The sequence below is a fragment of the Nomascus leucogenys genome, chromosome 4, assembly GCF_006542625.1.
Source record: "Nomascus leucogenys isolate Asia chromosome 4, Asia_NLE_v1, whole genome shotgun sequence".
Classification (NCBI taxonomy): Eukaryota; Metazoa; Chordata; class Mammalia; order Primates; family Hylobatidae; genus Nomascus; species Nomascus leucogenys.
In genome coordinates, this window is record NC_044384.1 from 10,899,052 (window position 1) to 10,925,562 (window position 26,511).

Sequence of the window (26,511 nt, forward strand, 5' to 3'; positions counted from 1 at the left end):
TTCATATATTTTATCAGTAATGTGGGCAAAATATAATGGTTCAAATTGTTCTATGTAGTTTAGTAGTCGCGATGATGGGAGTGTGTGATGAATATTCTGTACTCTGTGTTCTGCTTTTTAAAAATTTTTATTTCTCAGTAAAATCAGAGAAATATTAACAGCTGAGAGTGTGGAGGGATGAGGGGAGATTACAGGTTTGGGGTATGAAGAAGTGAAATAATTTAGAAGAGTTAATGCTGGGGCACTAAGAAGCCACTTGAAATGAGTGGTGGTGAATGTAAGCAAGTCCTGCCACCACGGTGCTCATTTTCCTATTGCCCCCTGCAGCTGCAGCTGGAGCCAAGGACTGCACTTAACCAGAGATGGAGCTTTACAAGTACCTACAGAGGGTATGGGAGCCAGACATGGAGGAATATGCAATGAAGTGATTATAATGTTAAAGCTACAATATTTACAATGCATAAGGATTGAAAACAGATAATGGAAGTGGATCAATGACAGTGAAAGATGGTAGCATTAATAGATTATATACCCCAGTGGGTTGAAGTGTTGTTGTACTTCGGGTACTAAAGAGAGTAAGCTTGTCTTGTTAAAGATAAGCTAGTATGTTTGGAGAGTGGGATGCGTAATTTGAGACCCTGGAGAAAATACAGTCATTGGTAAAGACAATACCTACACCATGACCTTGGAAGTGGGCTGCTATGGTGAAATGGAGGACCACATAATTGGAAGAAAACAGTTTGAGACACCAAGAATACTGAGTGTTATCTTTTTGCATATTGAGACCACCAAGTACTCAGGGTGGTTGAGGGGAGTGGCAATTACTAGATGATAAAATCTTAAGAAGTGATAGAGATTGGAAATGAGAGCAAAGAGGAAGGATGGTGAATGCCATGTGTATATGATATAACTACGTGTGTATACATATGTATATATGTGTGTGTTTATATACATCTATATATGTATGAAGAGCGAGGGAGAAGGACAAGTGTGTAGGTGCCAATGAGCAGAGGAGTAGTAAGGAAGATATCTGCCTAACCTCCAGGCCCAGGGGAAATGGACCATTGGGAAGAAGACAGTCATTACATGAGTGATGGTAACCAGACATACCACTGTCCTTCCTACAATATTTCCATGGTTTACTATCCCTTCCAAATAATGTTTAAATTCCCCAGCATGGCTTTCAAGGCCTTGTGCTTCTAGCCTAAGGTCTTTTTTCACTCTCTCCCAACTACCTCCACATTCAGCCACATTTCAGCTGTGCTGAATATCATTCCGTCTTGAAACTTACCAACCTTTCATTCATATTTTAGCCTTCACAGATGCTCCTCTTTTTACTCCCTTCATTTCCCCTTGCCCTGGCTAAAAGCTAAAGCCTGTTTATCCTTAGATTCTCAGTTTCTTCCTCAGTGTCTTAATTTTATTCCAAGCAGCTTTCTCCCTAAACTAAGCTAGATGCCCTTAGTTGCCCCATATGCTTCTACACCCACTTCAGGATAATTTCATTTTAAATTGTCTTTTTGTCAAATGGATTGTAAGTTCTGTGTAACTAGAGACCATACATTCATTCAACACATATCTGAATGTTTACTAAGCGGCAGTCATCATTCTTGGCACGTTTGTATTACTATTATACCACGGTTGCCTCATTGAAGACCTGGGACACAGTAAGGCCTCAGGGTGTTATATTCTTGTTTTCCCCAGTTGGATCTATCCCTGGAGATCAGGGCAACATATTCTTTCATTCAGAATTTCACATGGAGGATGTATTACCACTATTCATATATTTTATTTAACAGTCACTATTTAAACACCAGTGGTTTTTAACATCACTCATAGCTATATCACACGTATGCACTGTTCAAGGAAAAATAAGTTATATATTTCTATGAAATTGTTTTCCTATAAATTAATTCTGGTTTGCCTGAAACTTTAAAGAAAAAGGATCACCTTCTCCATCGATGTATCAATAGTCTAAAGTTTCACTGATGTCATAATGCATAAAACAATGTTAAGCAAGATTTTAAACAAACCGTCAGAGCTTTAAAGTAAAAATGTTAATACACTAAATGATTTACACCTAGACATAGCATATAAATCCATCAAAATGAATCTTGCCTGTTGCATATGGAAAATTTCATTTCTGAAAGTACACAGGTTGACAGGATACAAATTGGCTGAGTACAAAAATATGTGTGTGTGTACATATATATATACATATATATATACATATATATATACATATACATATATATATACATATATATATATATACATATATATATATATATATACATATATATATATATATATATGCTTACCTTATGCCAATCAAGAGAGTTGGAAAAATATGCTTTAGTTTTATGACTTATTAGAAAAACTGTTTTAATAATGTCAAGAAGCAGAGTTGCCATAAGATCATGAATATGAAAATCACCCACCGAGGTCATCTAAACCATCGCCTTGCCTCCAGTAAAGGATCCAGTAGTTCACCTCTACTGAAGGTAGACGATTTTTAAGGACATTGCGAGCCCAGGTTGACATCTGTGAGGAGACATTTCAAAACAGACATCTGTGGAAAACTTGACCATTTTTAAATCTTAGCCAGGATGGCTTTAAACTGTGTTAGCTCCGAATGATACTAAATAATAGCACTAGAAGTGATAATCAAGTCTTATTTAATCCTATTCCCTCAATTCGTGATGGGCGAAGCAGAGGAACAGAAAGACTGAGTCAATTTTCCAACTTTAACAGGCTGGGTGCTATCCTCCCAGGCCACTTTTCCAGACCTTTCCCCGTGCTCATGCATATTGTACACTTGTGTGTTAATTATTTTTATAAATGTATTCTCCTTTCCAGGAACATAGGTTCTTGGAAAATTGGGACTATAGATATATTTTCTCTGCTAAACACAAAGGGGACAAAATAACAGACGAATACCCAACAGAAAAAGTAAACATGGCATAATTGTTTGGGTCCACAGGGGTGACCTGGGAGAACTTAACTGATTCTCAGTCTCTGCCTCCCTCTTCTCCCACCCCAGAACTACTACATATCTGTGTCTATTCTCTTGGGCTTTCCTCTGACTTCAGGGAGGATGATTTTAAGGAGCCCAAGCTCAGCACTCTGGGCTTTTGTTGATCGTCTCTCTGTGTGCCGAGCCTCTGAATGCCATATTCTGCCTCATTCTAGTAACCAGATGTCGCCCAGCTTTGACACTGGATTTCTCTGTTTTTTTTTTGTTTGTTTGTTTGTTTGTTTTGAGACAGGGTTCAGGCTGGAGTGCAGTGGTGCCATCCTGGCTCACTGCAACCTCCACTCCCAGGCTTCAAGTGATTCTCCTGCCTCAGCCTCCTGAATAGCTGGGATTACAGGCCCGTGCCACCACAGGCCAGCTAATTTTTGTATTTTTAGTAGAGACGGGGTTTCACCGTATTGGTCAGGCTGGTCTCGAACTCCTGACCTCAGGTGATCCACCCGCCAAGGCCTTCCAAAGTGCTGGGATTACAGGTGTGAGCCACCGGGCCTGGCGAGACTGGATTCCCTTCTTGATACACTGCGGAGTATTCCAGCTCCTTTTCACCCGAGCCCCTGGCTGAATCACATGTTCTCCCCCGCAGAATGCGTTCTTCCTTAGAACTTCATTTAAATGACTGAGGGAGGGTTTTATGATGCTTGACAAGGATTGTGCACAAACTTCAAGAACTACCTGCTCCTGGAGTCAATGGAATCACGCTTAGCACACCCACATAGGCACCCCTTGTAGACTGCTTGCCAAAATGGTTTTAGTCTAGGTTTGGCATACTGGCTCTGATTTACCTCCACCCCAGCATGTGGAACTAGTTCCGGATCTCAACCGTCTTACTCAGCTCTGCCCTTCTGCTGTTGATAAATTATTTCTAGTTGTACTCTAAAATATGATTATCACCTCTGAAATATAAGTCTGACATTCAATGCACTAATTCAATTCTTAAAAAGTGGCTTCCTCCAGCCAAATGTGCTATTACCAAGTAATGACAGAATCATATTTTTCCCTTTCCGGAGCTATTCAGGCTCTTGAAACAAAAAAAAAAATTAGAACTTTGGTGTCCTTTATGATCTATAACTTTCACCAGAAATGAAATATGATTTGCTTGGTAGGGCAATAAAATGTGTAGACTAAGAACATAATTTTAGATCTCTAGGAGATGACTATAAAAGCAAATAGCTTACACGCGCATGCAGTAGTGTACCTGTTCTCAACACTATCACACCTTAGCAGCACTGAACACTTATATCCAAAGCTATTTTCTCTCTTGGCATGAATATAGGTGCCAAAGTCTGTCATTGAAACTTGTCTCTGAGCTCTACATTGAGTTACCTCAATTCTACTCCCTACTGAGCAACATCATCCTTTTGCTTTTTAAAGTAGTCTTTTGCTCTGGTTTTAAGATTTCTGCCAACGATCTTGTCTAATTATATTCTGTTTATTAAAGAAAATAAATTAGTGTACATATACTAATTTGGTAACTATATTAATCTCCTCAAAGTTACTGGGTCTTTTTCTCTGTTCACACGATTAGAATTTTTTTATATGTCATGACGTCTTTTCTATATAAGCCAGATTACCTATTTACTTCATTGGTAGAATAAAAAAAGAATTCAATAGCATTTTAAAATTAAAGCATGATTATATTTATTTTATTCCCTTGAGAAATTATATTAACACCACAAAATTACCTTTTCCATGACTATTTGATCTGATTATGCAAGTGGTTTAAAAGAATATCAATCTTACTAATATATTCTATTTTAAAATACTGACATGAACCTATATAAGAACTATATAATGTTTACACAATATTACAAAAATATTAATTGAACTTTTCTTAAAATTATCAATTAGTGATGGTGGGAAAAAACAAATATTTAGACATTTCTACTGTAGAGAACATGCATGTAATCATTATTCTGTTATCTTTATTCAAATATAATTAGCCCAATTTGTATATATTTTTAAAGAACAAATTCAGGTATATTTATTCATCTTTAATCAAGAAAGCTATTTACTCATTTTTATCCCACATAAAAGCAGAACTTCTTTTTGAATATTTCTTGATAATTTGTGCTAACATAAATTATAGTCTTACCTTTAGAGTCATTAAGTGTGAAATGCATCAAATTATGAAGTTTTAAATATGTCTAATTATGTATGGTTTATATTTTATTGTATGATATTTCAACTACAGGAGAGCTGCACAAATACAGCTCTAGCATATGTCTCTTTTTAAATTTCAAAAATTCTCCATTTTATTGTAATATAAGATAAAATAGCTCATCTAAGAATTCACAGCCTTAGAACTCTGAGTGTTAAAATATAAGTAATCATTACTTTTGTTTTGGAGGAGCCTCCAAAAATGATTTCACTTTCTCCTTTAGGTAACCAAAATGTCTTGTAACAAAATGACTTGCCTGACAAACCTTCAAAAAGGACAGACTTCAAATATCACTGGTGTAACTAGTAATGTAATTTCATTTTTGAAAGTTAGAAAACATTTAAATCTAAAGATATGTCTGTCCTTGAACATAACTTTAATACCTCCAAAGAGTATTTCCATTATTTTTTTTGTACAGGAAAATTTAGAGAAATATATTTACTTCTCTCAACACAGTAAAAAAATTTTTTCTATTTTTTCTAAGTGGAACATTATTTCAAATAGTTGCTGTTGAAATCCATTATGATTTTGGCATAAAGATAATTGATTAAAGCAGAAGAAAAATCACTGAATGTTAAAAAGGTTCATAAGGAATTTGTAATACCACTGTTTTACCAATTATGCTTGGTAATCCAAATAGGAAGAAAATATTCTAAATAAAATGCTTTATCTTTAAATGTTAATTTCAAAATAAGAGTAATTTATCATCAGTTTTATTATCATGGTGTAAATAATATGATAATATATAAAAATAGAAGATATGTTTTTAATATATATTGCAACACTGGCATTGGTATGGCAGAGCTCTTTCTCTCCCAGCTGTAACTATGGTCATATCATTTACTTACTTATGCCTCAAATTCCTGTATTACAGTACCTCTTTTCAAGATTGTGGTAAGGTTTAACTGTGATAAGAACATAATTATATTATTATTTGTACTAATAAATTATACTAGTAGCACTCAGCATTTATATTATAAAGATTAGATTAAATATTATATTATTACATTATTATTTAATTCTGAAATATTAAATACCACTACATAATATAAGGTTACTAAACACTGTATATTAATAAAATGCTGAACATTCCACCCAAATCCTAGTTAGATCAATTATGTGTAATTTTTTATATTTTAAGAGATACTGTTTTTTTAGTTACCTTTATTAAGCTTTTCATTACTTCAACTGCACACATTTCAATAGTTAAAATTATGTAATCTTACAATCATTATTCAATTTACAGATGAGAAAAGTGTAGTCCACTGAAGCTAAATGACGAGCCCAAGATCACATAACTAGGAAATGCATTTGTCAGAGTTGACCTCCAGATCTGATTCCATTTCTGTATCTTACCCAGTATATGATACCTTGTGCACAATTTCAAAAGCTAGACTGAGTTTATATTTTTCATTTGCCTTGTCTAACATTATTCAATTGCAGTCATGGATCAGAAAGACATTATTTTAAAAATATCTCCTGCTTTTCTATTTTTTTTTTTTAACTAAGCACGGATTTTAGGATCCTTGGCATTGCAATTGTCAATGTAACCTACCATACAGGAGAGCCCTCCATCTGTCACCCTCAAAGACAACAGTGAAACAAAGACCCTGTACCTTTCCCCCTTATGAATCTGGGTGAAAATTTCCCTGCAATATGGGGCCAGCAACAGGGTAAACATAAAACACATACACACAAAACAAAGGACATATTGTGCAAAAACATGTCTGTACAAATAGATACACAAAAACCACGTTTAAATGGCTGCACATAGACAGAAGGTAATGGGAGTGGGGCATGAGGATAAAAGGGAATACATAAATACATAAAGAGAATGTATTTGCATGGAACAATGAATGTGCCAAGAAATAACTTGATATTGTGCCAAGATTAATTCAACCCTGGTCACCAAGAGCACTAAAAAGGAGGAAAAAAAGAAGGAAAAAAAATATTGCTCTTTGCTGAGTAGTTGCAAATTTTTTCTAATATAATGAGGTCTATGTAACTTCCAAAATTTTTATACCTATTCGTAAATTAATGAACAATAATACAACTGAATGAGGAGAAGTAACAAATTATCCGACACTATTCAAAAGAAAAAATTTATATGGTGTGTATATATATATATTTACATATAATATATAACTAATACACACACATATATATATATATGGCCTATATATATATATATATGGTCTAAGTCTTTCCATATAACCTGTCCTTAAAACATCTTTATTTTACTCAGGACATTTTCTACTCATACACAACTCAGAAAAGTTTTAGCTGAGAATAAGCCTTGCTTGATGGGTTTGGGTTTTCAAGTCAAGTTATGAAGAGGAGCAGAATTGCTAGACCATGGAGGTGGTTGGTAAAGTAAAGAACAAGAGCAAGGTAAAGAATGGCAGGAAGCAATAAGTACAAATCATCCACACAAGGGAGAATAAAATTATTGGAATTGTTAGATTCAAAATAAATGGCAACTGGGTTGCTGGACATGTGTTCACTTTTGTCTGTGATGTCTTCATTTTGGGCAGCATGACAGAGCTGGCAGTGCTAGAGGCACAGGCTGCTACCATCCTTGCCCATTTACTCCAGTTGGGGTGTCAGACAATAAATAATTAAAAGGAATAATCCCAAATAGCCCTCGAGCATTTAAAGGAAAAGAAACACAACAAATTGTTTCTTCTGCATCCTGTGAATACCGCCATCTTGACATTTGTTACATTCAACTGTATATACTTAGGATTGAATATCTCCTTACAACGTTAAAAAGCTCTCCTTTGGAAGAAATCATGTATATTCCAACATCTAATATAGAGGTTAGGAAGTAATAAATATTACATGAACCGGCTGGTTTTTACAAATCAATTCCGTTCCTGGGTGTGTGGTGATCTCATTAGAAACTGTCACTGTCTGTGTCCCCATGTGAACCTGCAGATGGCTTCTTTATGATTTCTTTTTAATCTTACCTAAAACACTTACTACATCTTCTTCCTAGATAAAAGTGAATTTTAGTCTATCACTATTCTTATAATCTTAAAATCAGTAGGGTGAAAATTAATGAGATTTAACAGAAATAGATTTAGTGCTAGAAAAGGATGCTGTGTCCTTCCAAATAAAGAACTGTTTAAAAACCGGATATTAACTTAGATAATTAATGTTCTGTCAGTTTAAACAAAACGTCTCTCACATTCATCATTGCCGATGATATCAGAGTTTTGAAAAATTTCACCTTTGTGACAGCAAAAGACATTAAAACGTGAAGCCAGAATTAGCTAAGCTGTAACTGTAAGGTGATAATTGCTAAGTGTAAAGCCATACCAATAATGCGGTTAGCAAAACACTGACATTTTGAGTGCGAACTGAAGAGCCTCAATACTGTCTTGTATCTTATGTTTCCCATGTTTATTTTTCATTGTTTGAATTTATCTCAAATCTAGAAGATGTATTACACTAATTAGTTTTGCATATAACAATGTTAACAGATATAAACCATGATAAAAGGATACCACAGTTATTAATTTGCATTTTGACTGTGGCAACCTCTTTCATTAGACTGCCAGTTCTGACATTTGGCTAGATATTATCAGGTTGGTGCAAAAGTAATTGTGGTTTTTGCCATTGAAAGTAATAGCAAAAACCGCAAATACTTTTACACCAACCTAATAGAATCATTCCTGGCGCTATTTAAAAAGCACCCATGCACAAGCCCCACTCATAACAACTGCACCGAATTTTCTGGAGGTGACACTTGAGTATTATTATTTTTTAATCTTCCAAAATGATACTATAGTTCAGCCAGATTTTAATATCATTGTATTCGACTTTAACCCTTATGTCAAGAATATTTATCTCCATATTCCTCCACTAGAACAGTACAGTGTGCCTAGCTCAATAAATCTTAGTTCAATGAAGATGACAATGGATTACTTAAAGCATGAATGCCATCTTAAAGTTAGGTGATTCTTCTTCCTCTTACTCAAAATAGAACTTTTAATTATTATAAAAGATGCTAAATCTCATCCTATGCAGTTTTGTTTGTGAATTATAAGCATCGAGCAGCTAAGAGCTAGTTAACCCGATTTATATGTATTTTAACACAAAATAATTCACTAGATATTTTGAACATCCTCTTATTTATCGAAACATATATTTTTAATAAAAACTACATAGAACAAGTCAAGGGTAAGTACAAATTTTGCACCAGGGAAAAAATTTCAACACACGAATTAATCCATGTGATATACCACATTAACAGAACGAAAGGTAAAAAATATGTAATTTCAATAGATGCAGAAAACACCTTTGACAAAGTTCAACACCTGTTTATGATAATAAGTCTAAATAGAATAGGTGCAGAAGAAACATGGCCAAGCACAATAAGGGCCATTTATGAAAAACCTCATGATAAATAGTGAAAACCCAAAAAATTTCTTCCAAGATCTGTTACAGGGATTCTCTTGTCATTTCTACTCAACAGAACACTAGAAGTTTTAGCAAAAGCAATTGAGGCAAGAGAAAGAAATGAAAGCTGTCTAAATTGGAGAAGAAGTAAGTGTATCTCTGTTTTTAGATGACATGATCCAATACGTAAAAATCTCTACAGACTCCACCAAAAACTTGTTGAAACTAATAAATGAATTCAGTAAAGTTGCTGGATACAAAAATCAACCTGCAAAAACCAGTTGTGTTTCTAGCACCAAAAACAAACTATCTGAAAAAGAAATTAAATAAAAAACAATCCCACTGACAATAAGAAAATTATAATCCCATATTCAAAAACAATAAAATACTTAGGAACACATTTAACCAAAAAGATGGAAGACTTGGACTTAGAAAACTATGATTTTGATAAAAGAAATTGAACAAGACACAAATGAATAGAAAGCTCATGAAATGAATTAATATTGTTTAAATATCCATACTATTGAAAGCTATCTGCAGATTCAATATAACACCTATGAAAATTCCAATGATATTTTTCACAGAAATAGAAAAAAAATGCTCAAAGTATGTTTGGAACCATAAAAGATCTCAAAGTAGTCTTAAAAGGAACAAATTTGGAGGCTTCAAACTTCCTGATTCCTTATTAAAAATTGATAACAAAACAAGATGGTACCAGCATAAAAACAAACACATATATGAATGGAATAGAGAACCCAGAAATAAACCCATCAATATATGGTCATCTAATTTTTGACAAAAGCACCAAAAATACACAATGAGGAAATGATAGTTCCTTCAACAAAGCGTTTTGGGAAAGCTGGATATCCATATCTTGCACTATACACAAAAATAACTTCAGAATGGATTAGACTTAGAAATGAGAACTGAAATTGTAAACTCCTAGAAGAAACCCCAGGGAAAAATTTCCTTTACATTATTTTTGGTAATAAATTTTTGAATATGATACCCAAAGCACAGGGAACAAAATCAAAAATAAATGAATTGGAACTACATAAAACTAAAAAGCTTCTATACAGAAAAAACAATGAAAAGGCAAACTAAAGATACAAATAAAAATTTTTCAAGCCATATAACTTATAAAGGGTTCATATTAAAACTTATTTTAAAATTCATACAACTCAATAGCAAAAATACCCAAAAATAACATGGTTAAAAAAATGGGCAGAATATGTGAATAGACATCTAACTAATATAAACAAATAGTCAAGAGGTATTTGAAAAGGTGCTCAACACCACTAATCATCAGAGAAAGTCAAATTGTAATCACAGTGATACATGACCTCACACTTTTCAAGATGGCTATTATCAAAAAGTCAGAAAATAACAAGTGCTGGGGAAGATGTAGAGAAAAGAAAACCCTTTTGTACCATTGGTGAGAATCTAAATTGGTATATCCATTATAGAGAACAGTATGAGGGTTCCCCAAAAAATTAAATTAAAAAATAGATCTACCATATGATCTTGCAATTTCTTGTCTGGAGATAGCATGTATACATCTGTATACATGCTATACATCTGTATATATCTGTATACATGCTATACATATAGATGCATGTATATATGTGTATATGTGTATACACACATTGTGTATATATGCGTGTGTGTATGTGAAATGAAATCAGTATCTGAAAGAGATACCTGCACTCCATGTTCATTGCAACATGTTCACAACGGCTAATATATGAAAACAACCTAAGTGTCTATTGTTGGATAAATGGATGAATTGTGAGATACACTCACACACAGAAATGGATAAATTGTGAGAAACACATACACACACAGAAATGGATAAGTTATTAGATATGTACACACACACAGAAATATTTAGCCTTAAAAAGAAGGAAATTCTGCCATTTGTGACAACATGGAAGAACCTAGAGGACATTATGTTAAGTGAAATAAGCCAGATACAGAAACACTAATGCAGTGTCATCTGTTCATATGCGGAATCTGAAAATGCCAAATTCATAGAAGCAGCCAGTAGAAAGGTGGTTACCCGGGGCAGGGGGGCAGGGAAGGAATGAATATGTGTTGGTCAAAGTTTCATTTATGTAGGATGAATATGTTCTAAAGGTTGAATGTACAGCATGGCAACTATAGTTAGGAATACTGTGTTGCATACCATAAATTTGCTTAGAGTAGATCTTAGGTGTTCTCATTATGAAAATACATGTAACTATGTGGAGAAGTTTATGCTAATGCAATTGACTGGTAATTAGTTTGCTATTTATGTCAAATCATCACATTATACACATTAAATATATGTATAATTTTTATTTAAAAAGTTAAAATCCAAAAATTAAAGGTAGGAAGAGATTTAAAAATAAATGTAATTATGATTCCTAAAAGTTAAAATTTTTAAAAAGAGTTCAACAAAAGACAGAAACTGGCCTGGCAAATGGTTCATGCCTGTAATCCCCAGCACTTTGGGAAGCTCGAGGCTGGTGGCTCACTTGAGCTCAAGAATTCAAGACCAGCCTGGGTAACATGGAGAAACCCCATCTCTGCAGAAAAATACAAAAATTAGCCAGGCATGGTGGCATGCACCTGTAATCCCAGCTATTTGGGGGGCTGAGGTGCGAGGATTACTTGAGCCCGTGAGGTTGAGGCTTCAGTGAGTCAAGATCGCCTCACTGCGCTCTCCAGCTTGGGTGACAAAGTGACACCCTGTCTCAAAAATAAATAAATAATTTAAAAAGAAACTGGAACTAAAAGTAAATCTTATTAATAACACAGAAAGTTGAGAGATTAAACCTTTTTTAATTTTATAAATAAATCTTTTGAGGTTTACTTTACTTTCATATTAGTTAAGATGCAGTTAATATTCTCCATTAGATACAGTCAGTATTTCCACAATTTGACCTATCATTGAGAACCAAAGAAGACTGCTAATATGTACTGTAAATTTTAAGAGCCATATATATCATTTAGCTAAGAAATTCCACTTAGAAAACTTTTTTCCCAATGTAGAAAATAAGGTATGTACATAAAATAAGTTATGGCAGAGTTATATTGGGAAAAAATCCAACGACCTTCATCAAGAGAAGACTGACTGATTAAATAAATTTACACCCAAGGAAATACATATTACATTTCTTGAAATGCCAACTATGAATACTACGAAACAATATAAAAATTGGTCATAGTGATTCATAAAGCAAAATGTAATATTATTTGCAACAGTGACTACAATTGTGTGTAAGATTACCTAGGCATTTGAAGTCCATACACTAAGGTAACATGTTACCATGGCAGGGTGACAGTTGACTTGATTTTTCATCTTTATCTATTTTTGCATGATATTTCCTAATAAAATTTATAATATTCTTAGGAAAACTTTATCTCATCTGTCCTTTAGCCTTCCTGACACTAGTTCTGTAGTGTAGAGAGTCAAGTGCCATTGTAATTGCTTATGCTGCACTCATTGCCTCTTAGATACTGGAGACTTAACCTTGTGATTTCAGTTTAGGTTCCTTTTTCTAAAAGTTTTGCTTATTGCATTATTATACTTTTTATCAAGCTGGTGTTTTGCAACACATTTATTAAAGTGGTTGGTTATTTTGATATTTTAATGTGGATGTATACATGAACCTGTGCTATGGTAATGAAATAACAATTAAAGTGACCGGGCGCGGTGGCTCACGCTTGTAATCCCAGCACTTTGGAAGGCTGAGGCGGGCAGATCACGAGGTCAGGAGATCAAGACCATCCTGGCTAACACGGTGAAACCCCACCTCTACTAACAAAAGAAAAAAAAAATACAAAAAATTAGCCAGGCATGGTGGCGGGCACCTGTAGTCCCAGCAACTCGGGAGGCTGAGGCAGGAGAATGGCGTGAACCCGGGAGGTGGAGCTTGCAGTGAGCCAAGATCACATCACTGCACTCCAGCCTGCGCGACAGAGGGAGACTCCGTCTCAAAAATAAATAAAATAAATAAAATAAAATTGCCATTATGTAATGTAATATGTATTCAAAGAACTTTAGTAAAATGATGAAGGATGAATGTTCACCTTCTAACAAATATATTACATACTTTCGAAAATTTGCTTAAAATAAGCCACTCATCCAAAAAAGAAATTCTTTGTTCATTTATTTAATTAGACCCCAGATTTTTTCCTAGCTCCCCAAGTACATACTATTCTAGTCTCTCTACAGTAGAGAGGACAAATATAATCTTATTTTCATTTATTTAAAATATATTGACCTGTGGCAGTTGAAAACTTCCTATTTGATGGTTCCAGTTAAACATTAATTGCAAGTTGAAGAATTTGCTACTATTAAATTGAAAAGTTCAGCAATAAAACTGACATAATTTTCTTTTCAAGGAGAAATCAAATTGAGGAGATGCTGATAGCTATTTAAAGTAAAATTTTATTTTCATGATTAAGATTTTTTTCCTTACTATCCGAAACAGTGATGACCTTTAATCGGAGAAAAACTGGTTACCTTACAACTGCAATCAGATAATACACATTAAAATACGCATGTGAGTTAATGGTGCTTTGGATCAGTCTTCTATGGTAATCAATTGATTCGATTAGAGGTACAGAAAATTATAAGGTTTTGTGTGTTAAACATATATTTCAATACACCTATCTCTAGACTTCAAATGTGAAATATACCCAGTTACTTCTCCCTGTGATACTACGATTCCTAAAGATTCTGTTGGAAAGCAGCACACATTCCATTTGCCAAACAAGTTATTGGACTATGCCTCCATTCATGCTTGGGAAATATATTCCTCCCACAGCAAAGAACAGCAAATTTTTCTCTCTCTCTCACTCTCTCTCTTTCACACACACACACACACACACACACACACTCTCTCTCTCTCTCTCTCTCTTTCTCATTCACATACAGTACAATGTAGGCCACTCACTTGGTCACAAACTGTGTTTCTCTCTTCTTCGCTTGAAATTTTTTACCCCCTTACCAAGGTACCCAAGCAACGTTCCAAACACGGCATTAGCCTCAAAGTTCAATGACTCTATAGTTCTCTGGAATGCCTACAAATATTTTTAAAATGTATTACTTACAGGAAGATTCAACATGCTATTTTTTTCCTTCAAATAAATTTAGAATACACCAAAACAAAAAAACACCTCGTGATTATCTCCACATCGAATCTCAGTATGTATGTCTGTTCTTGCTCTAGAGATCTATGTACTAAATAAAGCAAGCACCACCCCGCCCCCCCAACACACACACACATGCTTGCCCAATATACTATAGTGAAACTAGGACAGAAAAATTCCTATAAATGCTTCCACATAAAAAGTGGAAATAGAAAACACTTATGGAATCTACTTGGTAGATGTTGCAAGGGCACCTATACTGACCATGGAAAATATTCCTGTATTTGGCCTGGGTTCTGCTCCCTGAAAATAGCTGCCTGGTCTATAGTTTCTATGTTCCTTAGCTCTACTCTCTAGAAGGTCCTGCTAGTTTTATTAGATACTGTGGCCATATCTGAATTTGCCATTGGAGAATATTCTCTCACAGGGAGTTGAGAGCATGCTCAGCTGGCTTCATTCTCATGGAAGTTTGGAGGAACAAAGGATTATGTTAATCTTGAGCAATTAGTCTATTTTAGCCCAGACTAGAAGCTCACTTACCAGTATAATATTCATTAATGACTTAGTAATCCTTTTTTTTCCTATTTGATTCCAATAAATTTCATAGGTCAATATTCACATCAGTAATACTTTTAGAAACATTTCTCTATCTTTGAGCTACTTACAGTTACCTTGAATTATAAGATGCTCTGGTAGAGTCACCATCTTATTCTCTTATCCCTACACTATTTTTGTTCAGCATAAATAATTTACAGAAGACTAATAGATTCAGAGCTTTAGCATTAGGTTTGATGATTTGGTCCTTGCCACAAAGCTCAATTTTAGTAGGCATTTATTGTTCAAAAGCATCCTCATTTATATATTTTACCTTTTTGAAATGGAAATCAGGTGGTCTTACAACTCTTACAATCAGGAAGTCACAGAACTACTTAAATTTCTATATTACCTTATATACCTCTTTGAAAACTTGATAATTCTTTTCTGAGTTCACTTTTTTTTAAGCATTTGCAAAATGCACCAATAGCAAACAAGTAATATTAGTTCATATGTTTTCACCTAAAAATCACAAGCTCATTCTGTAAATTACTGGCTTTCCAGTGTATTACAGGAAACTAATGTATCAAATGTTAGATTCCATCATTCCAGACTTCAATATATTTTCTTACCACCTACCTTTTATTTTACAAAGGTATTTCTTTTTTTATTTGTACAAATATATGAGGTGCAAGTGTAATTTTGTTCCATGGATATATTGCACAGTGGTGAAGTCAGGACTTTCAGTATATCCTTCACCAGAATAATGGACATTTTACCCTTCAAGTAATTTCTTATCATTTACCCTCCTTCCTCCCCACCTTTCCGCGTCGCCATTGTCTGTCATTCCATTATCTCCATGTGTACAAATTATTTATCTCCATCTTGTAAGTGAGAATATGTGGTATTTGTCTTTCTGCGTCTGAGTGCTTTCTGTTAAAAAAAAAATGGCCTCCAGCTTCATCTATGTTGTTGGAAAAGGCATGATTTCATTCGTGTTTGTAGGTGAATAGTATTCCATTGTGCGAAGAGATCATATTTTTAATCCACTCCTCCACTGATGGGCACAACCCATTGATGTTGATTCTATATGGCTGCTATTGTGAATAGTGCTGTAATAAACATACAGGGGCAGGTATCTTTTTGATATAACGATTTTTTTTTCCTTTAGGTAGATACTCAGGAGTAAGACCGCTGGATAAAATAGTAGTTCCTTTTCAGTTCTTTGAAAAATCTGCATATTGTTTTTATTAGAGGTTGTTCTTGTATTGGAGCAATGTCATCTATTTTAATATTTGGGTTTTTAAAATTATTTTAATGACCATACCAGTCAGCTTCAACTAAGTTTTTGTTTTGTTTTGTTTTTTGTAGCAACAAACAACTCCAAATCTCAGTGGCTTCCAACAATAAACACGACTTTCTACCCATATAGATTCCATTTTGGGTCAGCAAAGGCATAGCTTTATGTCCTCTTAATTTCAGGATCGCTGAGAGAATCATGCATATTTTGGACATGGTGGCCTCAGGACGTGAGACATGACAGAAAAGATGTATATAAAAAAAAAAGAAACACATCAGAGCCCTGTGCTCGCTCTCAAAGCTTCTGAAGGCGCTGGCACGCACAGCTCCTTCACATAAGGTACAGGCAAAGCAAATATCACATGACCAAACCTGACATTGATGATGTGGGAAATAAAATCCTACATGGAGGAACAAATGTTACCCTCCTTAAGACCGCAGCTCATTATTTAAATTGCACAATTACACTGTGAATCAGACCTTCGGGGACTAGCACTTCATTAGTCCACGAACCCTAGAAGAAATTATTTCCTTACCAATAATTTAGTCTCAGGTGATCTCTTAAAGCCGATATTGACAAAAATAAAGATTTATTCACCATCATCACCACCACCCCATCCCCTACAACAAATACTTGCATGTTAAAATTATTCACAAAATAATGGCTAAAATAAAAAACCTAAAATCACGTTCTTGAGCCTTCCTACTATATTCCCCTTCCAACTTACTCTTCCACCATCCAGCCCCACCACACATGAGTATCATTACAAAGTACATATATATCCTCATAAAAAGAGACATAGCAAGGATGAAACGCCTGCCAAGAGCCACTAGCAAGCACAGAGGACAGTGTGTGAGCCTCATTTATGGCATGATTGATTCTGTTTCCATATAATGTTATTAGAGAAGAAAATCCAGTTTGCTTGATTGGAATTGTTTTTACCAAAAACAAATTCTCAAAATGTGGAGCATGTTTGATTATTAAATTACTCCATGGAAAAATAATTCAGCTGTTTATTTTTTTATTTCCAACTATTTTGCATTATATAGAAACAGTCTTTCTAACCAGGGAACTATGGCTTTTGCCTGAATAGTTGTCCAACAGGAGCAGAAACAGTGACTGGAAAACCATCTGAAAGAATGCTACTGCGGGTGACAGTCCCACAATCAGTGACATTTGAGACTGTGTTTTTTTTAAAAAAAAAAAAACAAAACGAAAAAAAACTTTGTTGTTTGTAACTGCAGCTGAAATCACCCCCACAGTTGTAACTGTGTGCTGGGAAGATATTACACCGAGATATCTATCTTCCAGGAACTTCAAAAATATTCTATAAACCATTATTGAGTTGGCCTAACAAAATGAAGTACCTAGATTCTTTTGAACACTAAAAAACACTGAAAATATATAATAATAATATATGTCACACTTTTTCATATAGATGCTTAAATCTTAAAACACCCAAGCTTTAATTATACTGTGCCTATATTTAAACACACACACACACACGCACGCACGTGTGCGCACGAGGTCATGCTGAAGTATTGCCACCATAGAGCACTCGTAAAACATACACTATTACCGCCACAAACATGTGCACATCATCTGTGTGATCTTATTTCCTTACTCTTTTTAAATTGATTTCAGTCATTAAGATATGAATATTTATATTCCCATTAATGCCATATGTTAATAAGGGAGACAATCTTTAGATGTGCTCTAAAATACTATTTAGAAGCTATCCAGTACGTGTTCACTTATAAAGTAGTACCTCATCTGCTTTTTGGTTGAGTCCCTGCTTTAGTTCTTCCACTCGTAACCTTAGTTTCTTTACTTCTGCCTCATTTTTATCCACTCGGTTGTTTGCATGAGTCAGTTCTGCAGTATTTGCCTGGTATTGTCTGCTTAGTTTATAGTAGGCATGTTGAAGGTTCAGTAATCCCTTTCAAAGGAAAAAATTACATTATTTATAGTCTACTCTGATAAAATCAGAAGAATGGCAACTTCTTTTGACAAAAAAGAAAAACATTTTAGGAAGAATTTAGATGAGCCATCATCTTCATTTGGAATTCTACATCTCTGTAATCAAATATTATAATTAGTATATGACTATAAACAAAAGATATGTGACTAAAATACAATGCACTCTTTACGTTGTTTTGTAAATGATCTATTCTGCACCTAATACAAAAGTAGTTGTTATGTAACCGTCTCCCAAAAGGAAATCATATAACCATAAATAAAATAATATAAATACATGCAAAAAGAGCTGTTCATCCTGATCATCCACTAACTCAGCAGATGCTAAAAGTTAGCACACTACAACTACATGATTTAATTATTTCTGAAGAAAATAGGTTTTGTGAGGCTGTAGTCATGTTGTTACCTGCCACATCTTCTGAAACCACATGAACCAGGCTCAGAAACCTGCAGGAAGGACCCATCATGGGTAAAGAAATATATTAATCTATCATAGGGTGATTAGACTGCAAATCAGCAAATCAATCTTGTTCTAATTAACACCATACACTATATAAATTAACAGGTTACAATAATTATCCTCAGATTATTAATATCGTTTCTCACTTTTAGTTAAAATTTGCAGTGTAAAATTAATTGTACTATCATTATAGAAAACATCTTTATTGGGGCCAGGTGTGGTGGCTCACGCCTGTGATCCCAGCACTTTGGGAGGCCGAGGCAGGCGGATCACAAGGTCAGGAGATCGAGACCCTCCTGGCTAACACAGTGAAACTCAGTCTCTACTAAAAAAAAAAAAAAAAATACAAAAAATTAGCCAGGTGTGGTGGCGGGTGCCTGTAGTCCCAGCTACTTGAGAGGCTGAGGCAGGAGAACGGCGTGAACCCGGGAGGTGGAGCTTGCAGTGAGCCAAGATCGCACCACTGCACTCCAGCCTGGGCGACAGAGCGAGACTCCATCTCAAAAAAAAAAAAAAAAAAACTTTATTAAAACTATAAAGAAAAAGTTAGCCTGTGGTTCTTCATAATGTTATAATACTTAGGAAAACCCAAGGATATTTCTTTGGTTTCCTAAAACATACTGTCATATTACTTTTCATACAAAAATCACAAAAAGGCAATCATAAAAAAATGCATTGGTAATTATCTTAGGACGTCTAGGTAGAAATTGAAAGTGGAATTATTTTCACATCTCAAATCATTAGTAATACCAATGATGAATTCATGATCCAAAAGTAAAAAATAGCCATAAAATAGTGGAAAATAAATGTGGATGTGGTGTTTTTCTTTTAATCCTCAAGTAGGGGAAGTTTTCCTAAGTATGATACCAAATCATGAGATCACAAAATGATAACTTCAATCACAGTAAGTATATAATTTGCATATAACAAACAAAATATATTCAGTATCTCTCAAATTAGGGGCACATCGATTCGAATTTATGTAACATTTTTGACCTGACAAAATTATAGATATTGTAGAAAATCGTAGTGGTGGCCAGGGGTTAAGGGCAGGGTAGGAGGAGGGTAAGGTAGATGTGAGGGTAGCTGAAAGGGAACCCTGTTATGGGAATGTTCTCATCACAATCTGGGCATAAGGGATGCTCAGACCTGTCTGTATTATTTTATACAACTGCATATGAATATAAAAATATCAAAAATAAAAAGCTTAATTAAAAAAATCAAGATGTCTTCAGACTGGCTAAGTATGGTGAGGTAATCTGCCAGTAAAATGTGGAGAAATAAGGATTCATTCATGGAGAAACACTGGCAATATTTTTTTAATTAAAAATGCACATAAAGTCAGACACAGCCGTTCTATTTCCAGGAATGTATTCCACAGATACACGCACAGTTGTGTGAAATGTCGTGATTATGAGAATATTTGTTGCAGCATTACATTTAAGAAAAACCACTAAACCCTTCAATATAATATGGCAGCCTTTTATATATTCACATGGAGAGATGTCCAAAATGCTAAAGCAAAATGCAAAACTGTGTGAAGTGTATGGTGTGAGAAGAAAAAGATGATGTAAAGCGACTTTTGATCTGACACAATTGATAAGTCGCAGGCTCTTAGCCTCTGTGAATCCCAGCATTTCGAAGTCCAGAAGAGGTGGGGTGAGGGTGTGGGTGCAGGGCAGGACCTGGCAGAGAAAATGCTGGTCCTCACTCTTAGGAAGCAGGGAGTTTGAATGAAAGAGAAAGCCCTCCATGCCTATCAACTACTGCCTGTCTCAAGAATGTCCACCTCCTAGTATCCACTGAAAACATGAGTGTCAAATGAAGGGGACATTTTTAGTTTCTGTCCTGCAAATCCTGCCCCTTCATTCCGTAGGAGTCAAAATCACAGCCATTGATATTTAAACATTAATGATGCCAATAGGCAGCTGGAAACAGATTTGGTTTGGGCAGCTAGACAGGACACTCAAACTCGTTTTCTCGGTAAGCTTGCCCTGTCACTTCAGTCGCTTCACAGTAACACTGTCATTTATGCACCATCACTGAGTTTGCTGAATTATACCACACATCACATTTAAAATGCAAACAGATTTCTCATTTCTTCTCTTCAGAATACAATTTTCAAATGTCAAGTTCTATACCATATTCTTTTACAAAGAAACATGTAATAGGGAGCACAATTCTATTATTTGGAACAACAATGGAACATTTAAAAAAAGATCTTTCTTGATCTGTCAGACATAAAGAATTTGCTGCACAAATAATTCAGAGCTTAATGGGAAAGTTATAACTTTGCAAGTTGATGGCTTTCTCTCCGGAATTATGCACCTAGTTACAATTACTTACATGACTTTGCGCTTTAACAAAATTATTTCTTCTATCATTAATGCTTTGTCATTAGGTGTATAAAATTTACTTAGACTGATTTAAAAGGAGTAAGCAAAAAGCCTTCAGTGTTCATACAAGGAAAGAGGAAAGATGAAGGAATGAACAAAAGGAAGGAAGGAAAGGCATCTTTGTTTGTCAACGTAAATTCCACCCCGGCCATATGCCATTTTTATAAGCAGAGCCCTGGCATTCATGTTCTACAGCTTGGCCATTTGCTCAGAGAATATCAACTTGTTCTCAGGCCTAGGCGGTACATATGTATTTGTCAAACTATATTCTCAACAAGTCATACCCAAGCCAGCAGCAATGGCATCACTTGGGAACTTCATGCAAGACCTACTGCATCTGAAACTCAGGGGCTCGAGCCCAGAAGTTGTGGGTTTAACAAGTCCTCGAGGTGTTTCTGATTCACCATAAAGTTTGAGAACCATTGGTATAAGCCAATTCTAGCAAGCTTTACTCTTGTCAGTGACTATATTAGGAAAGTCGATGTAACTTAGCTCCACAATGAGAAAAGAGAAAAAGTATCCCTGCGTGAGAAATAATCTTTTAGAAATGTCTATCACTTAAAAATATGCAAGGAAGATACATGCGCCTTGAGTTACAACAACAATCTGAGGCTTCGGGGCAGTCCTGCTTACGCCTGGGGTTGGCAGACCCTTGGTATTTTTTGTTACGTGAGAAACTATATCCAATTATATTTAGAGCCAAACTCATAGCTTAACATATTCTAATTGTGTTCATACAGTGCCTCTTAATAAAGGTAAGAACTGGATTTCACTTTAAGGAGAAAAATACATTGCTTCCTTAATGCAAAGATGTTTTAAAAATCACTCTAAGTTGATAAAATCGGTTTAAAGTGATTTTATAATATCAGCTTAAAATGATTTTTTTAAAAAATCAGTTTAAAGGCATTAATGTTTTCCAGGTACCTACCCTATGAGAAATTCTTCACATACCTTCTCTAAATCCACATGACAAAACTATGTTAGAGGTAATATTTTTCCTATTTAGTATCAGAGAGCTGTGCAAATTGCTTATGACCAACCTAACTAAAATTAGTCCCACACTTTCATTTTACCAAAACAATATCACACAGATGGCGTTCATCTTATCAGGAGGACTTATCTTTAAGATTTGACAAGTTATTTTGACATTTTGATCCATTAATTCATATCCTCTCTATTTTACTTTCAGGGGAAGCGATTGATTTCTTCTTTAATTCTCAAAGCAGGCTGGGCACAGTGGCTAACGCCTGTAATCCCAGAGCTTTGGGAGGCTGAGGCGGGTGGATCACCTGAGGTCAGGAGTTTGAGACCAGCCTGGCCAACACGGTGAAACCCTGTCTCTACTAAAAATACCAAAAAAAAAAAAAAAAAAAAAAAAAAAAAATAGCCAGGTGTGGTGGCATGTGCCTATAGTCCCAACTACCTTGGAGGCTGAGGCAGGAAATCGCTTGAACCCAGGAGGCGGAAGTTGCAGTGAGCTGAGATCCTGCCACTGCCCTCCAGCAAGGCAACAGAGCAAGACTCGGTCTCAAAATAAATAAATATCAAAGCTATGGCCTTTGCTACTATCCATTCATTTCTGTTAATTTTGTGATAGAAAAGTGATGGGAATCTCCTCACACACTCATTTTGTTCTTCCCACACATGTTACAGTAAATAGTGAAGGTATATCGGATCATACACTATAATCCAATGAATATGTTAGATGCTATTATTATCTAAAATCACAGTATCTTTTAGAACTTGCATATAGATGTACAATTGGAAAGCATCCAAAATGAATCCTAATCTGAAGATTTAGTGGTTTGCATTTGAAAAGAGAATTAGGTAGATAGTAAATATCTCTATGTACTTCAGAGCAAGCTTATTCTAATATGCTTTAATGGTAAAAAATACATAATTACTATGTCATATAATCATATTTTGGAAGAGAAAAATCGACAGAAAATATGTATAAAAATATATGGTACTAAAGATTATTTGTCAGCATGTAAAACTCTGTAAATCTAAATCTATATAACTGACAGTACATATAATTCACAGTTCTTTTATAAGCAGATCTCCATCATTTCAGATCTTGATATAGAAAAGCACATAAAATGTGTTTGTATATGTATATATATACATATTTTAATAGAGTAATACAGTATTAGTTTCTCAAATAGATTGAATAAGTTTCCAATGATGTGAAATATTTGATGGAATGCTTTAAATTATATATATGGTTATGGCATTAGTTTATTTTGTTATATGTAAGGATATTGCTCTGTATCTAGAATTAATTGTACATATGATACATCAACTACCGAAGACTGAGTTTAGTCATAGCAAGCTGACAAAATATATTTTCTTATACCTTAAAATGACATAATGAGAGGCTGGTAAATATAAATCAAATCAGTTTATATGTATCTAATTGAAGGAAAAACAAAACATCAGACAGGAAATTTAAAAGTACTATATATATGTTATTTCTATCCATTCAAATTTTTTAATAATACATAGAAGTTTATAAATTTCTCCATCTATAATATCAAAGATGTGTATTAATAATATACGGATCTGTAGATAACATACGATTTACCATATAACATATGGTTCAACTATATTTAAGAGAAATAACAACATGAAAAATTGGAAATAACTTGCTCATGGTCTGTTGAAGCCTTGTTATACACCAACTGCAAGTAATAATGCTATCAACAAGGGCAGATTTTCTCTTCTCAAAAGTTGACTCAGATACATTGGATTGTTATCACAATCCAATGCATCTACTTAAATACAGTAAAAAACTCACAATACCACTCAAGTTAAACACATTATAATTTTTGTACTACCTGCCTGTTTTTAAGATAATTCTCACTACATCAAATTCTTACCTCAGAAAATACAGAAACCAAAAGAACATGTATCTTCAACAAGAATAAATTCAATGTTATTCATAAACATTTATTATACTTGGTGACAGATAGCTTTAAAATAAGAGCATTTTATCAGTCTTAATTAGCATATTTAGTGGGTCCACTTAACATCTTATATGTCAAATATACTGTGATTTAATATTGTCTATAGTGTTGATATAATATCATTCATTCCACAAGCCTTCACTAAATGTCTACCATGTGCCAATGACTGTGCTATGCATTTTACACATAAAAGCGAACAGGTTAGATACGATCTCTAACCTTGTAAATCTTAGAATCCAGTAGAGGTAATAGATTAAAAAACAATGAAGGATATTTGTCAATTGTGACAATTACTAAAAAATACTCAGATGATTTTTTAAGATAGAGAATAATTAATGAGGGGTGGAAGAGAAGCAGGAAAAAATCAAGTGACAGGAAGTTTCTGTCCTGAGCCTCTGAGATCCCCGTTCTGTATGGAAGGGTGTATTTCACCAGCTGCTGGAAGAACTGTCTCACAACAGCTCTTCACCGACAGCTCTTTCCTCTTGGCTGCAAAGAGACTCCCCACCAAGTCCACACCTACTTCCTGGTGATCATTTTAGAAGTATAAAGGACTTGTTCCTAGCCTAACTTGGGACAGGTCCAAAGGTCCATCAGCTTCGGAAGTACCCCAAGGATCAGCTGAGGTCCCATGATCACAGCCCTCCCAGTCCTACTTCTCCCTCTGACCCGGGCTGGTTGGTTCTTCCCATAGCTAATGTACTACCTAGTACACTTCCTGCATGTTGACATCTCCAGAATCTGCTTCCCAGGTAGCAGACTTCAGCATCCGGTGTCCCTGGCTGTCACTTTAGAATATCTACCCTGCAGAATTAAATTTCCTAGCAAAAGTCCATGGATGGGAAATAGATGATGGAAACTTTACTGAGAAAGTAAAGTATAAAGCTGTGTGAACCCACAATATTTTACTCTGTAATTTAGAGTTAGTTTTGGATCTCTATATGTAACAATGCTTGAATATGTGTAAAGTGAGTATAGTAATTAGAAGCCTAAAAAACTGAAAATCAAATTTTGGAGTATGTCTTTATATTTATTCAATGCCACAGATAACTAGGCAAATGATACAAAATATTTGTTGAGCATCCACTAATGTTTTATCTAGTCAGTTAGTAAACGTTCCCAATTATATTCAAGTATGGAGAAAATACAGAAAAACAACAACAAATTTTATCTTATTTCTAAGTTCTACTTTCCCCACCTGTAAAAGCTCATATAAAAGCAACTTCACAAAATTGTACCTTTAAGTGATGTATATGTACATCGCTTCATGAGACGAGAATTAAGTATAGCAGGAGATTGACTGGCTAGAAGAGACTGTTTTATTTGTTCATTTTGATCAGATGCAATCATAAGCATAGGTATCAGGTCCAGAGTAGACCAAGCATCTCAGCAAATGCAATCAGGGACAGGGGTCTTTTCACCTTTCTGCTCTGTCATCCTTAGGTCATATGTGCACTTTGTCCTTTGCTTGCTATTTTATAATCACAAAATATCTGCCAAATTTTGCTGGGTAGAGAGTTGAGGAGAAGCAGCAAAAATAGAAGCTGTTTCTCCTAATAAGATTTGTGTCTGCTTGTTGATAAGATAATCTCCTAATACTATATAGGGGAAAGCATGATAAAAACATTGCACATAAGAATGAAAAGGTTACGATCATTTAAATGATACGTACATAAAAGACACGGTTTAAGCAAGATAATTTTTATTTGAAAAAATCCTAATTTATTCTTTTAAATTATGAGACCATAATATTATTTGTTTCTTGTTATTTGACAACTGCTATTTATTTTTATCATGGTCTGGAGTTAATCTGATAGACCTAAAACACTATCTTTGGGGGAAAAAAATATTTTGAGACAGATGTCTGGGGAAGTATATTCTTCCTTACCCATCTTTTTATGGACAGACTTCCGTTAGAAAGTGAAAGACTGGAAGATAGCATTGGATGACAAGATGACATGGAGTTGACTTACTCGAGGGAGAAGGGTATTGCAGGTAGGTGGGAGAACTCTTCTAACAGATTTCTAAGCATTATGTATTGAGGAAAGGGGGGAAGAGAGTCAGATGATTTAGTTGTGGGCAGACAGGGTAAAGATCTTAAAATCCTGGTATCGAGTTTGAATCTAAATTGTTTCAGTGG

General features: G+C 34.7%; 1 protein-coding gene across 2 annotated transcripts in view; it reads right to left on the reverse strand.

The window, feature by feature from the left end:
- CCDC102B (coiled-coil domain containing 102B) overlaps window positions 1–26,511 on the reverse strand; it is a 338,340-nt gene that overhangs the window by 27,114 nt on the left and 284,715 nt on the right. For both annotated transcript variants that reach the window (XM_030810285.1, XM_003264327.4), the window contains one exon: window positions 18,341–18,511. In XM_030810285.1, coding sequence (XP_030666145.1) covers window positions 18,341–18,511 — 171 coding nt within the window. The remainder of the gene's footprint in view (window positions 1–18,340; window positions 18,512–26,511) is intronic.